Genomic DNA, 17,795 nt, shown 5'->3' with positions numbered 1-17,795 from the left:
GTCATACCGAGGAAGGAAGGAATCAAGGCCGGGTTAACAGTCATAACCGACTGATCTAGCCCCGTCGGCTGAACTGACATGAGATGGACGACTCTCTCGAGCTCATCATTGCACCTGCATGCTGATGGTGACGGCGTCCACGCAACAGCACCGAGCAACTCGCACGAGCAGTCACCAACAACAAGATTATATGCCGCCTCTGAGCCTGACAAACACCGCTTGCGCTCCGTTGCCATACGCTCGGACCGCCGCTCTCCCGATCTCCCTACACCCTCCTCCCCGGAACCCCCATGCCAGTGCAAATCTCCATGCTGATCTATGCTATCGCCCTGCTCATGCTCCCTACGCAATGTGTGACTGGTGCGAGACGGTCCACCCCCGTGCGAGCTCGAGGGGGTTGCCCGCCGCCGCCGTGAATCCGCCCATAAAGACGTCGTCGGCGCCATTCGAGACCCAGCCCTTTCGGGTCCAGAGCTCGAACATGGCGACAGCCTCGGCGCCGCTCAGACCGAACGGAATCTCGACCTTCTTGATTCCAGACTCGGCGTGTGCCAGGTGGTGCTCGTCAAACTTGGTGTACTCGGTGATGGGCGTCCGTGACTGGATGTCAAAGCCCTTGTAGAAGTTGACCGAGGGGAGAATGGTTGTCTTGGTGTACGAGGGCGCCGTGACAATCGCACCGTTGGCAAACGATTTCCGGCCCGAGAGGTAGTCGAGGAAGAGACGAGGAGCCGAGAGGTAGTAGGGCTCAATCGGCTCGTACGTCGGTGTGCGGTACTTTGTCGTGCCGAACAGTGTCTGCACGTCGTCGATGGCGACGAGGATGGGGATCTGGGTCTGCTTGCCAAGGATCTCGAGAACCTTCTCCAGAACAGGAACGGCAATGAGCTCCTCCTTGGAACCAGCAGAAACGAGCTCGTCGAGCTTGGAGCCAGCAGCAAACTTGTACTCGTTGAACGTGAGCGCCTCGGGCAGGGTGATGGTGGCGAGACGGTCGCGGTTGACAGAGTGCAACTTGCTCAGGAGGCCGGCCGAAGTCTCGGTCTGGTGGAAAGTCTGCGAGGCGGCGTTGTACGAAAACTGCGCCGTCGAGTCGACCCACTTCTCGGCTCGTGGCACGTAGAGGACAATCCAGCCCGACTCGAGGGCGTAAGACACGGCCTGGACAAGGAGGGTGCTCTTGCCCGATCCACGGACACCGTTGAGAAGGAAGCGCGCGTTCTTTGACGAGCCGCCCTTGCTCTTCTCCAGCATCTGGACGAGGTCAAGGGTCGCCTGGCGCACAACCGACGCGGGCGATCCGATAGCCAGCTCCTTCTCGAGGCGCACAGGGAGACCAAACGTCTTGAGCTGGTCGTACGTGTTGCGAGGGAAGGTGCTGGCCTTGCCGACATTCAGAGGGATGACGCTTTCCTGGGTGTACGTGTCAGCGTCCGCCGCGTAGAAACAAAGCCTCGGCTCACTGGGTAGAGCTGCACAAGGTCGGTGAGGTCGGCAGGCTCCCTAGCGAGCGTCGTCTTGAGCGCGAGGCCGGTCGACTGCGCGATTGTTAGCTGCCACACCACTCTGACGCGACGCCGTTGCGCACCTTGGTGCGTCCACCACCCTTGGTGGCCGCATTGGCCTGACGGGCCTTGGCCGAGGGGTTGTTGCGCTTCTTGGCCGCTGTCGACGGCTTGACTGCTTCATTAGCGATTGTTCTTGATTGGAGAAAAGCGCGAGCTGCTCACCCGCGGCAGCCTTGGCGGCGACGGCCGAGGTCGAGAGCGCGCGCGACGTCGACGCCGACGATCCCGACAACAAGCTCCGCGAGAGCTGGGTGATGAGGCCGGACATGGTGTTGTGCGATGGTCTGAACTACACTTTTGTGATCTTTCAGTACTTTCAGTGACAGTTGGAGGTCGATTCCGATCAAGCCGACAGGGGTGTGGTACTTTTTCGGATAAATTGGAAAAGAAACACTGCCAAAATATTAAAAGTTCAGATTGTGCGTGTGGAGGTCACTCACGTCGAGGACGCTGCATCTATAGCTGCATATTTGTGCTCGACGCTCGACGCTCATCCATCACACTCACACAAAATGCGCCCAAGCAGCTCGCGCAGCACGACGACATCAAAGCCCTACGACCGCCCGTCGGGCTCGGCAAAGGCCAAGGGCAAGGGCAAGGCTGTCGACCTCGGCGCACCCGCCCAGCTGAGCCAGTCGAGCCGCAAGGGCAAGAAGGCATGGCGCAAGAATGTCGACCTTCGTGCCGAGGAGGAGGCTCTGGAGGAGGCTCGCGCCGAGGAGCGTGTCACGGGCGGCAAGGTCGCCAATAAACAGAACAATGACCTGTTCACGATCGACACAACGGGAGACGTCGAGGGTGAGTTGGTGGTGTCGCGTGCAACATCTGACGGTTGCAGTCGCGCGCAAGGTCAAGGCCAAGAAGCCACTACGCTCGCTCGCTGTCCTGCAGGAGCGCTCTGCGGTCCCATCATTGACGTCACGAACTGCTGCGCCGGCCAAGATCGTCACTGCCAAGGAGAAGAACCGTATGCGTCGCATCGCGAGGAGGACAATCGACGCGGCTTCCTCCGCCGACGTGCGCAAGACGGACACCTCGGAGCTTACGGACGCCTGGGCATCCAAAGCGGCTGCTCCTTCCCCAGCTGGTGGCTTTGGCGCCGAGGGCATGTTCAAGCCCAAGGTCAAGGCGCCCATCACGATCGCGAGGCAGCGTGCTATCCGCCTCGAGGCCATCGCGAGCCAGCGCGCCGACGAGGTCCCAGTTACGGGCACTTCGTACAACCCTGCCGCCGAGGCGCACGCCGCGCTCATTGGCGAGGCGGTCGAGGAGGAGCTCTCGCGCATCCAGGTCGAGAAGAAGGCCGAGGAGGAGGTTGCCGTCCTCGGCCAGGTCGTCGACTCGCGCCGCGCCACGGAGCGTATCAACACGGACGACTTTGTCGACGGCATGAGGGTCGGCCGCGGCGAGGTCGACGAGGAGGAGGAGTCCGACGCGTCCGACTCGGACGCTCCGGCGCCCAAGAAACCTACGAAGCGCAAGACGCAGGCGCAGCGCAACAAGGCTTTGCGCGCCAAGGTCGCTGCCCAGGCGCTCAAGGACGAGAAGATCCGCAAGAAGCTCGAGCGCGAGACGGCCGCCGCCAAGACGTTCAGCAAGAGCGCCGCGGAGCGCCGCCAGGCGGCCGAGGACGTGCGCCAGGCCCGCGAGGCCGCCAAGGCGCAGCGCGAGCGTCTCGGCTTCACGGGCGGCGAGAAGATTGGCAAGCACCGCGTCGCCAAGGGCGCCGTCACTGTCCAGCTTGGCGAGGACCTCGCCGAGTCGCTCCGCCAGGTCAAGCCCGAGGGCAACCTCTTCAAGGACCGCTTCCTGTCCCTGCAGCGCCGCGCGCTCCTCGAGCCCCGTGTGCCCCAGCTTCCCAAGCGCCGCGCTGGCCGTACAAAGGAGTACGAGAAGCACGCGTGGAAGAAGTTTGAGTAGGCGTGGGCGGGTGGGCTCACTGCATTTGTTTCTTGGCAATCTGTACATTATTCCTGCATCGGTTAGACATGTTGGGTGGGGTGGGGTGGGGCAGGGCGGGGCTCACTGACGAGCTGACCGTTCCTTTGCGTTGACGGGGTCCTTTAAGCCTCTTGGGCGACTGACCTGGCACGCTGCACGCCGCACACTGCAGGCTGCACACACACACATACGGCGGGGACACGCACCGCCGACCAGGCCGGCCAGGGGGCCAGCACGCCGCGCACACGACACGACACACGGGCCGTAACTGATCGACGTTGCCGCATTGAGCCGCGTCGAGCCGAATCAAGCAAGTGGCACCGGTGGGATTGCCATGAGGAGCATGAGGAGTGCACTTGGCCACACGACGAGCAGCAGTAAGTGCTCGCGTGCAGCGTGTACTGGGCGTGTCGGGGGCCAAAGGGTGTGTCGTGGTAGACCAGTCGCGTCACGCAAAGGAAGGCGAGGAAGATGAGGAAGACGGCTGGGCTGGGTGACTGTCGCTGGCCGGCAGCCCCCCTGTCCATTTAAACCCCGTCTTCCTCGCCGTCTCCCCTATCATTGCCCATTGCTCACTGTCCTTTTTCGAGCCGCGTCTCTCTCCCGTCAGCTCATCCCAACTCGCACCACCATGGCCGCCCGCCGCGTGACAGTCACCCAGCCCATCGGCGACGCCGACGACGGCCGCCGCCCGCACCTGCAGTGGCAGGTGGCCAACGGCACGCGCTTCACCATCACTGGCGACCTCGCGCGCTTCCTCGACGGCGAGGTCCCGTGGCACCGTATCGAGGGCATCGACGTGCTGCCCCTTCTCCAGCGGCTCGCAGACCTCAAGGAGGCGTATGGTGCCAACGTGGCCGGCGAGGTGGTGAGTGCCGTACATGCCGCGACGACGTCACGCTGACCCCCAGGTGTTTGAGGACCTCCTCACCCTTCCTCCCGACGGCATCCGCGCCGACGGCCACTCCAAGTTCCGCCTCCAGGCCGCGCGCTCGCACATCTGGCACAAGGTGTCGCCCGCGCGGGCGCACAGGGCGCCGCTCACCGCCAACCAGGTGGCGGCGTGCGTCGTGCTTGCGCTGCTCAAGGGCTGGAGGGTGGACGAGGTGCCCATGACGGCGGGCTTCCCCGCGCTCTTCGTCTTCGGGCAGCCATGCCACCCCAAGGAGCGTATCTATCGCTTCTGTTATGAGATTGCACGCGACCTCGACCCGGCGAACGTTATCGTACACGGTCTCCGTTGTGAGGGCTGCGTCGAGCACAAGATCGCCAACTGCTGGTCCTACACGCCGTTCGCACCCAGACTGGCGGGGTGGCGGCCGTGACCAGCAGCTCGGGGGAGTACTCGCGCCGCTCGGCCTCGGACACCGCCCTGCCGAAGAAGTTGTCCACTGATCCGGCGTAGCTGCCGGCGCTGTACCCGTCCACGAAGGAGAGCACGCCGTACGACAGCGTGACGGCGTCGGGCCGCGAAGCGAGGTGTGCGAGGTCGTCGTCGACCGCAGCGGGGAAGTTGGCGCCCGTAGCGAGCAGCGAGGCGAGGTGCGCGCCGGCCGAAAAGCCAAGGACGTAGACTTTGTCTACGCCCCACGAGGGGGCGAGCGAGCGCGCCAGCCGCACGGCACGCGCGCCGTCCTGCACGTTACGCGGGAAGTGGGTGCCGCGCTCGACGGCGCCATAGTCGACCTGTACCGCGACGAAGCCGGCGCCCGTCGCCCACGGCACGGCGTCCCCGCCCGACCCGCGCGCGGTCGCGTACCCTCCCCCGCGGAAGATGACGAGCGCTGCCCGTGGCGCGGAGACAGGGTGGTGGACGTGGACTCTTGCTTCTGTGTCTGACGGCCAGAGGAGGAGGTCGGAGGTCGCCATTGTAGTGGAGTGGGAGGAGGACAGACGAGGAGGGGGGTACAGGTGAGGAGGAGGTGAAGACGCCGGTCGATCGATGGCGACACGCCTGGCGAGATGCGCGAGGGTGTCGGTGCCACTGTGGCTGGGTCGGGCGGCGGCGACGGAGCTGCGGAGGGACACACGCCGCGGCGGCCTCGGCACGATCAGCTATACACAGACCTCACAGAGCAATGCATACGTGTGAGGCGGGCAGTCGTTGCAGTATCATGGTCTGCATGTAGTCTCACGACTCCGTCCACGCGCACGTGATGTCGGCCCGGTATCCGCTCGATGGCGTCACACCTCCTCACGACATCAGTCGCCGCTCCGTCCACCACGAACGGCGCCCAACTCGAGTCACCCACTCACTCACTCACCTCTCGACGTATTGTACGTCTCGACACCCCATTCCGCAACCCACGACACGACGACCATGGCAACCCCCGCGCCGCCGACCAACACCCTCCTCGCGGGCCAGCTGGGCTTCTACGCCGCCCAGGACTCGCCGTACCGCACCTACCCGTACTTTGTCTCCGGCGCGCTCGACTCGCCCAAGGCGGTCGTGTTTATCGGCGGGCTGTCGAACGGGCTTGGCGGGGTGCCGTACACGCCCAAGCTTAGCGCTGAGCTCGAGAAGATTGGGTGGAAGCTGTGAGTCTGTGTGGGCGGCTGGGGCTGTCACCTGTGCCCCTGTTAACCCTCCCTCGCGCTCGCTCGCTGACGCTCGCTCGTGCTCAGCGTCCAGACCCACTGGTCGTCGGCGTACGAAAACTTTGGCCGCTCCTCGCTCGACGTCGACGTCGCGGAGCTCGGCGCGCTCGTGACCCACCTGCGCAAGCAGGGCGCGAAGACCGTGGTGGTGATGGGCCACAGCACCGGCAGCCAGGACGTGCTGCACTACCTCACGCGGCGCGCCGACGCCGACGGGGGCATCATGCAGGCGCCCGTATCGGACCGGGAGCACTTCATCCTGCAGGACGACACCAAGCCGTGGTTCGACCAGCTGCCGCTCGCCGAGAAGCTGCTCGCCGAGGGCAAGGGTGACACGGTGCTCGACTATGCGTTTGACGCCCACGGGCTGCGGCTGACGGCGTACCGTGCCGTCAGCTTGCTGTCCCCGCGAGGCGACGACGACTACTTCTCCTCCGACATTCCCGACACGGCGGACGGAATCCACGTCCACCCCCTCGACCAGAGCTTTGGCAAGCTCAGCGCGCCGGCCCTCGCGCTGTATTCCGAGAAGGACGAGTACTCGCACGTCCCCGACATCGACGCCCACATCGCCCGCTGGGTCAAGGCGTCGCACGGCAAGCTCGACACGCACGTCGTCAAGGGCGCAAACCATGCCGTTGAGGACCCGGCCCACCAGATCGACCTCGCCGCGGCGGTCGTCGCATGGCTCGGTAAGACCTTCAAGTAGGAATGTGCCGGGCCAAGAGGCGGAATGTCGTCGCGTCGGTATGAGTAGTGTACGAGGGCTCCCAGGTACCCGTGATTGATCAAGTACTGCCCGACCGGACCGCTCTCTACCCCCGCGCTCCCCGGGCTCCTCTCGCAGACGAACAATGCACATGCAATGAGGTACCCTACTGGCACATGATGATACTAACAAATTAAGCGCTTGATGTGTTGACTAGAGGTGGCAATGGGTACAGGAATCGGTGTGTGATCATTACTAGATTGGAGTGAAGCCCCGAAGTTGACCAAAAAGGCGCACACTGCGGCGGCGCTTGAGAGGTTGAGGCGAGCCGAAAGGCGTAGAGGGCGCGCTCGCCACCGTGAGGTGCGGGCTGCCACCGCTGGACCCGGCCGAACGAGGACCAAAGTCTTGTGGCAGCTCGACCGTGTCGAGCGGCGTGAGCCCCTTGCGAGCAAAGAATGATAGGGATCTCTTGAGAGTGCTAGCCCGCTTTGGCGTGTGTTGTGGTGCGGGTTCAGGTAGGTTATCTGGAACAATTACAAAGTCGCCGTCGCTCTTGGCGTCGGTCTTGTCGTCGTCGTCGAGCGTCTCGAGCGTCTCGGTTCGCTCGGCGTCGGCTGGCGCGCGGTCAGAGCCGTCGTCTCGAATCACCTTGGCTTCGACGGCGGGAGACGATGGGAGCGACGACGCGCGGTTGAGGGTGAACACTGGGCGGCCCGACGACAGCGAGGTGCTCTTGCGGTGGAGCACCACGCGGCTCGGCGTCATGGCCTCGACCCCACGGCGGAGGGACACGGATGAGTGGCGCTTGGGCGGGGCATCGGTGAGGGAGGCGAACGAGTTGTTGCGGGAGAGGTCTGCTTCACCGTCGACATGTACGGCGATGCCACCGTCGCCAACGATGAGGCGGCTGGCACGCACAGCTGAGCGTGACCGTGTCCTGTTGGGCAGCAACACGCTTCTGAGTTCAGGCGAAGAGACGAGGTCGGCCAGTGACGCAATGCTGCGTTGGCGGCGGAGTGGGGGAGCGTCCGGGATGGACTGTGCCATAACCCTGCTGCGGGTCGTTGAGAGCGTCTCGGACATGACGTCGATGAGCGCGCGGTCGATGAGAAGGCGCTGAGACATGGAGGTGCGGCGTAGGAGGACCTGGCCACTCTGTAAGCGGTGGTATCCGGGGGGTGTCTGTGGTCGCTCTGGCTCGATAGCCTCGGGGCTGGCAAAGCACGAATCCTCTGGCGTCGCCGGCTCCACAATCGACAGCTCCTCCAAGCCAAACACTGTATGCCGCTTAATAACGGGCGGGAGCTGTGGTGGGCGCTCGGCAATGACTGTTGACGAGTGACGGGACCGGACGCTGTAAAGCGCCACACTCGATGGAAGCTCGAATGGTGGCACTGTGCTCTCGTTCCTAGCCGCCGTCATCTCGGCCATCCACACGTCCTTTTCGGTTTCACAAGACGCGGCCAGATCAAAGTGATGGTCGCGGGCGGACATGCGAATAGTGTGCGGGAGAATGCCTGACGTCAGCGCCGAAGCCCTGGGAATATTCTCACCCTTCTTGATATCGGCCAACTCGAAAACTTCGAGTGGGAGATAATGCTTTGGCTCAAAGGTGCCCCTGGCCTTTTGGACCTTTGCCAGAATAATGTACCCACGGTACAGGAATGCGGCGAGATAGCGCACCTTGGAGTCGGCGCTGTGGTGGTAGAGAACGTCGAGTGCGCCAATTAGACGACAGGTTCCCAGGCGACCCAGGAAATTGCGCGTGAGAACTGGGTGTGTTTCAATTCGCTCCGCCACTGTTGCCGTCTTGAGCTCTGCCTCCTTCCGTCGGCGAGCATCATCAGCATTCTCGGCGACTGCTCGCATTGAAACCTGTGCGGCCTCCACTGCTGCGACCACGTCGCTCATCGGTTGATCCCGATTCACATCGGCGAGCAACGATGCGAGCAACAGAGGGTATCGACACACTCGCTGGACTGGAGTGATGAGGATGTCTCTGAAGCGCAGGCGCGAGCCGAGTGGGGTCGACTGCTGGTTGGTGAGGATGTCGAGGAGGGTTGCGTGTGGGGCCGACGACGAGATGATCTGGCATCGTTTCTCGAAGGCCTCGTAGTCGCTTCTGTGGGCAATGGTGCGTACCAAAGCCGCGGCTGCCGTCGATCCCGCGCAATAGTCGTTGTAGAGCGCAAAGCTGGTCCCTTCGGAAACAAATAGATCCGCCAGTCCTTTGGTCACCGTGTCGATCGTGTGTGCATCCGACGATTCGTAGCTCAAGCCCGAGAACTTGAGAATGTCAACCATGTGGCCGACGAGGCCAATGTGGAAGTCGAGAAGCTCGGCCGTATTGCGAACAATGAGCTGGTGGATGCGTTCAGAGACGTGCGGGAGGGCCGCGAGCTGGGGCAGATAGATGTGCACAAGTGCACGGAGGTCCCGAACATAGGTGACTTCTGTTTCGACGATTTCCAGAAGGATCATGCGGCGCTTGTCGAGCTGAACCTTTGACTGCTGCCCTGAGGCGAGGTCAACGTCAATGTCACCAGACCCTTCCCTGCCGCTCCGTGCGCTGCGGGACAGTGACGTCTTTGTCGATGGGAGCGATTTGGACGTGGCCGAGGGAGAGAACTGGGACGGGTCCGAGATGAAGGATGCGGCGTCGCCCGCCGTCATGAGCAGCATGCTGTCTGCGGGCGGCAGGTGGTGAGGGTGGTGGGGGTGGTGGGGGTGGTGGTCAGTGTCGGGAGGAAGGTGGTGATCGCTCTCGTAGATGATGGTCTTTGTCAGACCATCCGTCGTTGCGTCCTTGCTTGTCGACAAGGACAATGACGACAGGCCGAGGATGACGGACTCGTGGTGGGCCAAGCTTGACCTCCGCGGCGGAACGGGAACGCAGTCTGTGTCAGACTCGGGAGTGTGGTGTTGTTCTGGGTAGGGCGCGGTGTAAAGGTTGTGGGCAGAGTCGCCCTGTGCCCGCCATCGCGTCACATCAAACTCGCCAGAGGAGAGCGACGCCCTGCGCTGGTGGTGGTGGTGGTGAGTGCGACCTCGCGAGGGCGAGTGCGCGGCTGCCGACGAGCGCGACTGCTTTGTTGGCGAGGGCGTAGCGATAGAGTGCCGGCGGGCGACGTTCATCGTCCACGTCGCGGTGGTGTCGGGGAGGGGCGGCGGCGGAGACCGCGAGCGGCGCTTCATGGCGGTCTTACTGCCGTTCTTGTCTGGCCGGCGTCTTGGCCATGTCGAGAACGCGTACGAGTCGGGAGAAGCTGTCGTCGCCGCTGGGGCGGGGGGAAGCGCGGTGGCGGCGGTGGCTGGAGCGGCGGAGGCGGCGGTGGACTCGTGCTGAATAGGATAGGCAGAGAAGAGTGGGCGGTCGGCGGTGTGCTGGGGGATACTGAGAGGCGTGGGCTTTTGCCTCGCGTCGTCTGATGGGCTAGAGAGAGATGGACAAGTAGTTGAGAGCTCTATTGGGGGCCCAAGAGACTGGGTAGAGCCCTGGTGCCGCCGCCCGGGTTCGCCGGGGTCGAGATGAGGGTCGGTCGCGGCAGCGGTTGCCATTGCTGCCCGCAGCCACCGTTACAGGCCGAGCCAAAGAGTTGGGTAGGTGGGTACCAGAAAAGACTGACCGACGCAAGCTTGGAAACAGACGGGAAAGGAGTATCTTGGGGGTTGAGTATCAGCGACAGGAGGCCACAAGGGGAGGGGAGGGAGCGAGGCGAGGAGGGCAAGCGGCGTGAAAGCTTACAGGGAATGGAATGGCAAGGCGCAATAATGGTGGCGGACCTGAGACGCAGCCCTAGGCAGCGGCGGCGAGGTGTGACACAAACGTGCTCGCTGGTGATGCTCCTGCTGCACGAGCTATTGCTGCCACCACCCTGTGTTGATGAGATGCTGAGGTCGTCGTGATAAGCATGTAAATGTGGGTTGTGCACACGCACACAGCACTCTGTTTGCACCAACCCAGCCGGGCCTGAGAGTGTGTGTGCGTGTGTCTTTTGCGCCAGGATGGTGGCTACTCACACGTCAGAGGCTGCCTGCTTGCCAGAGATGGCTGCGACAATGAAAGGGTACCCGTTTCGGAAACTTGGACCCCGAGTGTCGTCAGGATCAATGTTTACCTTTGCTCCACCTTAAAGGCGAGAGAGCGAGCGAGCGGGCTGCCCAGACAACGCTGCTTGCCTTGGCGTTAGGGCGAAGAGACGATGCAAGAATGCAATGCAGGTGTGAATGGGATGCTGCGGGAGTTGGCCTTTGCTTGCGGGAATGGATCGCTTAGGTGGCAACCAGCAAGTGCGGTGATTAACCTGGTGTGTGTGGCTAGGGGAACGGCAAGGGGGTGTGCCGTGCGTGTGCGTACACTGCCTGCTCTCTTGCGATCGGCTTGGGCCCAAGAGATTTTGGAACGACAGCCAGCGAGAGTATCAGGAACGTCGCAGATGGGCAACCGAAAAGATCACCCGGCGGGTATGTGACAGGTTCAAAGGCGGACCTTGATGGCGAGATGAGGGTTGGATGTGCTTGCGAGCAGATGAGAGTGTAGATGCAAGGTCGTGGTGGTGGTGGTGTAGCCCATGGGAGTGGGAGTGGGCCTACTGGAACCCATGCATCGTGCTGGTAGCCGTCGTGGTGGTGGTGCTCGCTCGCTCCAGTGGCTACATCATACCGCAGCATCAGTAATCCGATGCCCACCTCGACGACGACCGAGACAACCCCACCAAGCAGTAGGTAGGGGCTCATGACGATGCTGTCATGTCGCAACGTCTGCCCTGAGGGCTTGTTTCTCTCTGCTCACCCACCCACTGCTGCGACCGACCTGCTGCAACCCAGCAACACAAGCCGTTCCTCTGGAGTCGTCATTTCAGCAGCTCCATAAGCTAGTGCCAACACAAAGCAAATGCACCTTGTGCTCCTCCATGCCGCGCACCGGCATGCGGCTTGTACCTTCTCCGCGAGCTAGCTGCATGCTGGCTCGTTCGTTCGTGAGTTCGCTCGCTCCGTGCGTCCTGCGATCGACCGAAACCTCCGAGAGAGCGAGCGAGCGAGTGACCAGCGCAGAGCAGAGCAGAGCCAAAGCAAGCAAGCACGCCAGTGCGCCCGTGCAAACAAACCAGGCTCGTCTTGCACTGGCATGATTTCAGAATTCAGGATCGCCGTAATGTCGGGAGCAGCGCTCTCAACCTCAAACACGCAGACGAAACGACGGGCTCTCGCGGGCTGCAAGCTGCAGGCTCGCGGGCTCGCGTGCGTGGGTGTATGGGTGGGTGGGTGGGGCCGCTCCTGTATGCGCACGCCAGCACACGCAGCAACAGCCTAACTGCACTGCACTGCCCACCGCCCACACCCCCTTGCTCCTGTGATTCCTTGGCAGCCCGTCCCGGATCGGATTGGATGGCCCAAAGTCGCTGCGCGCTGCTCAGACGAGCAAGCACAAATGCATACGCGTAGGACCCGTGAAGGCAGTGCTTTCGTGAGATCAGCTGGCCGGCTGGCTGGGCCTATTGCATCAGCAGCCGTGTGTGCCGTCGTCCTTTGCATCAGCTGCTCGTCGTACATTGCCCTCCTCGTCAAGCTTCTCGCGTCATGCCCACCGAGTCATTCAGATTCCACGCCCGGAACGTGGACCTGGTGGACAATGAACGTTTCGTCAAGGCATTACGTCGCAACGACGGCTGTTGTAACCAAAGGGGCAAGGCTTGGTCTAGCGGGTTGTGATATTAACTCCGAGGTCGCGGCGAGCGAGGGAGCGAGCGAGCGTTGGGGGGTGGGTAGCCGTAGCGACGATGCATGCCTCGGCGCGCCCGGCTGTTGACAACACCCCACAACAATCTCACACACCCACATCCGTCTCCAAGCACCCCCGGGCAGCCGTGTACATGTGCAGCGGGGCCTCTTGTGTGCGCAGTGCCGAGGCACACTTCTGACGAATGGACAGTCGCTCACATCATATGGCTGGTGGTACAAAACATTCCATGGTACCTACCGCATTACATACGCTGAACGTCGCCACCTGTGTCGTCGTACGTCGAAACACTGGTCGGGCCGCACGTGGTGCTGTCGTCAACCCGCGACCTGTGCCAGCGCCATGGCGGCCGGCGCGGGCTTAAGCTTGGGTTGTCGTGTAGTGTCGTTCGGAGCATCGGGACGGGTGTCGCTAGGCTGGCTGGGGTCGACGGGGTGAGGCTAGTCCGAACCCACAGGATAGTCACCCCGTCGAGGAGCCCCAACTGTAAACCCCAGCACACAGATAAGAATCCCAGTTTCCAGACTCAAGATTCCGTCTTGACTACCGCATGCAGATCCCCTCGCAACAGATCTAGCCAGTAATGGGCAGCATGCCCCCGGGACGGCTGACGGATGTACAGGCAACGCCGTGCCCAGACTCCGCGCCGCCGCCGCCGCCTGGTAGGAACGTGCCGGTCGCCATTGCAGAGGAATGTGACTACTACACGTCGAATCCCCGCTTGTGTGATCCGCGCCACACCAATCATGGTAGTCTCTCCGTCGGCGGATCGCGCCAGAGAGCCTCGTACAGCTGCAGAACACTGGCGATCAAGAAGGCCCAACTTGCCCAAAACGTCGCCAGCTCGGACTGGTACGCGACCTTGTGGTGCGAGTAGGCATACCCCAGCGCGCCGCACAATGTGAAGCCGACGCCGCCGATGAAATTCCAAAAGGCGACTGACTGTCAGGCAGTATAGCTTAGAGGCGACTTACTTTGCCAACCAATGTCAAGCGGCCTGGGGATCCACCTTTTGTGCTGCACCTCGAGCATGAGCAACAAGGCACAGAGGATGAACCCGACGCCGCCGATGACTAGGATCAGCGGTACTCGAGGCGATTGGACCTACCCTGCGGGGTCCAGAAGAAGACATCCCTAATCGCAAGCTTCTTTCCCGTGACGACTCCCGGAATGCCGACGACGGTAGCGATCCAGAAGATGGTCGAGGCTGCAAACTGCATCATGCCCTGGGTGTGAGTACATGACGGGATGTGGCAACTTACAGCGTCGTAGCCGATGTCGTGCCAGCGTGGCTTGGCCCACCACACAAAGCCCGGATGGTCCTGTTCTGGCCAAGGGAAGCGCTCGCTGTCGTCGTCATTTCCGCCGTTCTCCGCTTCTGATGAGGTCGACGAGTGAGGTGTCGAGGGGACGCTGGTCGAGCTGTGCGTGAGGACGCGCTTGATCGCCGTGCCAAAGTTTGTCTCGCGTCCTCGAGACAACGCCTCGACAACCATCAAGTAGGCGCCAATGACGAAAACCAGTCCGCCTGCGAATGCAGTCCACGAACCGGCATTCGCGATACCCTTGCGATCGAGCGACGGATAGATGTATGGCAGCCACTCGAGGAATCCTGACTTGTCAGCGTTGTCGGTTCTCCTGCCCACCATTGACCACCCAGAGTATACTGCCCCATGTGAACGTGAATGCGACCCAGAACGTCACATCACCCCATATGTGCGCCTTGAGCACCTGCTCCTCGTGGTGAAGGCGCAGAAAGAGCGTGTGGGTGTGCCCGTGCTGATTTGTAACATGATAGCGCTTGTTCGAGTACCGTCCTTTTCGGGCACGGCGCGAATGCCACGTTATCCGCTTGCCATCGTCGTTGGTGAAGTGGACAGTCGTGGGGTTGATCTGCTTCGGGAGCGACTGTTTGGCGTTGGCTTTCGTGTCAAGCCGGAGCGGGGTGCCACCGCCCTTGGCTTTGAGTGTGGTGGTGCGGGTTCCCGCGTCTGGAGGCATCTATCTAGTGTGGTCTGGCTGGGGTGGCAGTCGTCGGCGGCGGCGTTCAAGACGATTTATACTTGGTCGAGGACACGTAGTGGGCATGGTGGGCGACGACGCGACGACGCGTAGGCTGCCAAGGGCGAGGGCAGGTGCCGTGTGTGCATCGTCGCGTCGCCTTTCGTCGTCGTCGACGACGTTGGCGACGGGTCACATTGTTCTGGGCTGGGCCTTGTTTGTGATCGTTCGTTCCGCTGGACGTTGGGCGTTGGACGTTGGACGCGGGATGTGGGTGCGACGTGTGCGCGCAGGCTGCATGTGAAGTGAGGGTGAGGGTTGTTGTTGTCGCTTGACGTCACTGGTAGACCACCGCGACGACGCGCTCCGCAGCGATTTCCGACGGTGGTGGGGTGAGGTGGAGTCGCTGTGGAGCGACGACGGCGACTAGCACGGCCGGGTCAGTCAGTGTCAGTGGGGCAAGGCTGGATCCAGCTCGGTCAGTGGCTGGCGTCGTGCAGGGTGACAAGGAAATGGGGAGAGTTGGATGATGGAGAGGGAGAGAGAAGAAGAAGAAGAAGAAGAGCGCAGCCATGCCGGTCCAATCTATAGGAAAACCCTTTGGACGTGCCTGACTTCTTGACCCGCACACTGCCAAGCAAGTGCCATTCAACGTCGTCACTTTGCATTCGCATCCACCCCATCATCTACTTGCCTTTGCATCACAGCTGGCCCGCAGCCCGCTGCTGCATGCCTCCGGTACACACGCACCACCCATGCAGCAGTGGCCACCCACCCCATCCCCCCGTCGCCACAGTCGTCGCCACAGTACGGCCCGAGCCCACAAGCCACGCGCCCGAGCCCCGCAGCACGCCCCCAAGTGGCCCGTGACAATGAGCGGGAAGCGCCAGAGCAGCCGGGGCGCGGGGTGGGATTAGTTGGTGGCTCAAAACCGGCCAACCCACTCCTGCAGTCTACTCCTGACACACTCTACGCTTTGTCCTTTCCTTTCTAACCTTTGCCCGCTTGCTTCGTTGGAACAGCCAACTAACGCGCCTGGCCTAACCGCGCGTAGAATGGCCTATGGGGAGGGAGGGCCCGGAGGGAGGGACAAAGGTAACAATGCGGTGCGCACCGGCTTGGCCGCCGACCAAAGGTCGTGCTGCTGCTGCTGCTGCTGCATGCTGCTGCCAAAAGCAAAGCATGCAACGAGGTCTCCTCATCTCACTGCCACTTCTCCATCTTCACTACTACTCGTTCCCCTTCTAGGACACTCACGCTCACTTTACCCACACTCGTTCACTCATGCGCCGCTTCTCTGTCGCCGCCGCCGCAGCGCTGCTCGTCGGCCTCGCCAGCGCACCGCTCGCCGCTTTCGCTCAAGGCATCACCTGTAACTCTACTGTGCACTGCCCGACCACGGCCCCCTGCTGTTCCGAATACGGCTTCTGCGGTACCGGCCAGTTCTGTCTCGGAGGCTGCCAGCCTTTCAGTGGGTAGCAGAGGCCTGCAAACATCATGCTCATTGTCAGGCTCGAACCAGCCCACATCGTGCAAGCCCAACCCCGTGTGCAAGTCGTACACGACGGATTTCAACGACCTCAGCCGCGTTCTGCTCAATGCGACCCAGTATAATGGTAACGCCTCAAAGTGGGACTGGGTCTGTGAGTGCCGCGGACATCCCGCCGTAGTCGTCCCACATGCTCACATCGCAGTGGAAAAGGGCACCCTTGTTGCCGACCCCAACGGCAACGGTCAGCGCCTTACTTTGACCCAGAGTGGTGAGTAACGCAAGGTGGTGGAACGCAGGGTGCAAGCAAGGGTGCAGGGTAGCACTAACCACACCAGGCGGTACCCTTCTCTCTTCGACCCGCTACATTCACTATGGCCAGATTGACTTTACGATGCGTGCGTTGAGGAGCAGACACCGTGACGCGCCGCCGCGCGGTGCCGCGCTGACCCGAACCAGAGGCGTCAAAGTGGGCCGGTGTCGTCTCGGCCGCCATCACCATGTCGGATGTCAAGGACGAGATTGATATCGAGTTTGCGTCGACGCCGACAAACCAGGTTCAGAGCAACTACTTCTTCCTCGGTGTCGTCAACTACACCGACAACAAGGGTGCCACCCACAACTTTTCCGGCAACACGTTCACTGAGATGAACACGTATACGGTGAGTGGTGGGGCAGGGAGCAGCGGGGCGGACCTGCAACGTGCAACGTGACGCCGACGTCGCGTGGCAGCAGCGGGCAGCCGACGCGCGGGCAGCGGCTAACGTCCCAGCTCAACTGGCAGCAGGACCAGCTCCAGTGGGCTGTGAATGGCAAGGTCCTCCGTACCGTCACCAAGGCCAGTACCCTGTCACTGGACGGTACCCAGTAGTGAGTACTGGGATGCTTGGCGCCCACCCCCTGACCCCTGCAGCAAGTACCCCTCTACCCCCTCGCGTATCCAGATTTCAATCTGGCCGGCCGGTCTGCCCACGTCTGCCAAGGGCACGATTGAGTGGGCCGGTGGTCTGATCGACTGGAACGACCCCGACTACGTCGCCAACGGCTACTTCTGGAACACGTTCAAGTCGGTAAGCATCAGCTGTGCCGACGAGGGCGTCGACAACACGGACAGCACCGTCCTCCCCGACACGGTCGGTTACTCGTACACTGGTAACGACACGAGCGACACGCCTGTAAGTGGCCGAGTGGCCTGAGGCTCTTCGCCGCTGACTGACGACACACAGATGGTCACGACAACAAACCACTCGACAGTGCTTGGCAGCGGCGCGCCCGGTGCGCTCTCCGCCTCGATAAGCTTGATCGGCATGACGGCAGCCGCGGCCATCATTCCAGCCCTGACGTGGTCGTTGTTCTAGTTGCGCAGCAGCGACGAGTTGCTCGCCGTGTTGTTGATGATACGATGCCCGAATCTCCACCCCGGCTAGTGTGACACATGGCCGGCGTGCGTCGTGCCAGATTCCTTGCCTTGCCTTGCTCGCGCGAGTCACTGCGCGCAGTCCGTCCATCGTATGTTTGTAGTCGTCTTGTTTCACGCATCCTTATTTCGCATTCATTCTTGTTGCTGCACGTTGTCGTCGTCGCGAGTGAAATGACGAGCGAGATCGCGACTTTACCGCGTGGGAAGAGGAGTAAACGGGCGCAACGCGCCGCAGGAAGCAGCAGCAGGGGTCGCAATGACGCTGGTGAGTGAAGCGCAGGCGGCGGCGGCGGCGGCCACGGCAACTGCCCTACCCGTCACCACGC

General features: G+C 62.2%; 7 protein-coding genes across 8 annotated transcripts; 4 read left to right on the top strand and 3 right to left on the bottom strand.

The window, feature by feature from the left end:
- Nucleotides 1-292: 292 nt before the first annotated feature.
- On the bottom strand, nucleotides 293-1,850 carry rsm23 (37S ribosomal protein S23, mitochondrial). The gene is made up of 4 exons (XM_062775720.1): nucleotides 1,731-1,850; nucleotides 1,589-1,680; nucleotides 1,464-1,538; nucleotides 293-1,413 (listed from the first exon to the last, which is right to left on the bottom strand). The coding sequence occupies exons 1-4, from the start codon at nucleotides 1,834-1,836 to the stop codon at nucleotides 343-345; spliced, it is 1,344 nt and encodes a 447-aa protein (XP_062631704.1). The 5' UTR covers nucleotides 1,837-1,850; the 3' UTR covers nucleotides 293-342.
- A 207-nt stretch (nucleotides 1,851-2,057) lies between these two features.
- On the top strand, nucleotides 2,058-3,559 carry rrp16 (Ribosome biogenesis protein NOP53). The gene is made up of 2 exons (XM_062775719.1): nucleotides 2,058-2,366; nucleotides 2,407-3,559. The coding sequence occupies exons 1-2, from the start codon at nucleotides 2,081-2,083 to the stop codon at nucleotides 3,486-3,488; spliced, it is 1,368 nt and encodes a 455-aa protein (XP_062631703.1). The 5' UTR covers nucleotides 2,058-2,080; the 3' UTR covers nucleotides 3,489-3,559.
- A 581-nt stretch (nucleotides 3,560-4,140) lies between these two features.
- LOC62_07G009170 (uncharacterized protein) lies at nucleotides 4,141-4,834 on the top strand (the record flags this gene model as incomplete). The annotated part of the gene is made up of 2 exons (XM_062775718.1): nucleotides 4,141-4,377; nucleotides 4,421-4,834. The coding sequence occupies 2 exons, from the start codon at nucleotides 4,141-4,143 to the stop codon at nucleotides 4,832-4,834; spliced, it is 651 nt and encodes a 216-aa protein (XP_062631702.1).
- Nucleotides 4,835-5,829: 995 nt separating this feature from the next.
- On the top strand, nucleotides 5,830-6,816 carry SPAPB24D3.06c_1 (UPF0613 protein; the record flags this gene model as incomplete). Its single annotated transcript, XM_062775717.1, has 2 exons — nucleotides 5,830-6,047; nucleotides 6,135-6,816. 2 exons carry the CDS (start codon nucleotides 5,830-5,832, stop codon nucleotides 6,814-6,816), a joined length of 900 nt encoding a protein of 299 aa, XP_062631701.1.
- Nucleotides 6,817-7,071: 255 nt separating this feature from the next.
- Nucleotides 7,072-9,501, bottom strand: Plekhg2 (Pleckstrin y domain-containing family G member 2; the record flags this gene model as incomplete). The annotated part of the gene is made up of 1 exon (XM_062775716.1): nucleotides 7,072-9,501. The coding sequence occupies one exon, from the start codon at nucleotides 9,499-9,501 to the stop codon at nucleotides 7,072-7,074; it is 2,430 nt and encodes an 809-aa protein (XP_062631700.1).
- Nucleotides 9,502-13,303: 3,802 nt separating this feature from the next.
- LOC62_07G009167 (uncharacterized protein) lies at nucleotides 13,304-14,560 on the bottom strand (the record flags this gene model as incomplete). Its single annotated transcript, XM_062775715.1, has 4 exons — nucleotides 13,304-13,497; nucleotides 13,534-13,632; nucleotides 13,668-14,171; nucleotides 14,206-14,560. 4 exons carry the CDS (start codon nucleotides 14,558-14,560, stop codon nucleotides 13,304-13,306), a joined length of 1,152 nt encoding a protein of 383 aa, XP_062631699.1.
- Nucleotides 14,561-15,784: 1,224 nt separating this feature from the next.
- Nucleotides 15,785-17,599, top strand: crf2_1 (putative glycosidase crf2). Of its 2 annotated transcripts, XM_062775713.1 has the most exons (8): nucleotides 15,785-16,031; nucleotides 16,072-16,203; nucleotides 16,255-16,320; nucleotides 16,388-16,447; nucleotides 16,509-16,711; nucleotides 16,822-16,919; nucleotides 16,963-17,224; nucleotides 17,276-17,599. In XM_062775713.1, the coding sequence occupies exons 1-8, from the start codon at nucleotides 15,845-15,847 to the stop codon at nucleotides 17,405-17,407; spliced, it is 1,140 nt and encodes a 379-aa protein (XP_062631697.1). In that variant the 5' UTR covers nucleotides 15,785-15,844; the 3' UTR covers nucleotides 17,408-17,599. The 2 variants fall into 2 exon arrangements, with proteins under 2 accessions (XP_062631697.1, XP_062631698.1); XM_062775714.1 differs by having other exon boundaries at nucleotides 16,072-16,320.
- Nucleotides 17,600-17,795: the final 196 nt, after the last annotated feature.

Source organism: Vanrija pseudolonga, chromosome 7 (genome assembly GCF_020906515.1).
Source record: "Vanrija pseudolonga chromosome 7, complete sequence".
Lineage (NCBI taxonomy): Eukaryota > Fungi > Basidiomycota > Tremellomycetes > Trichosporonales > Trichosporonaceae > Vanrija > Vanrija pseudolonga.
This window is presented reverse-complemented; position numbering and strand designations above follow the sequence as displayed.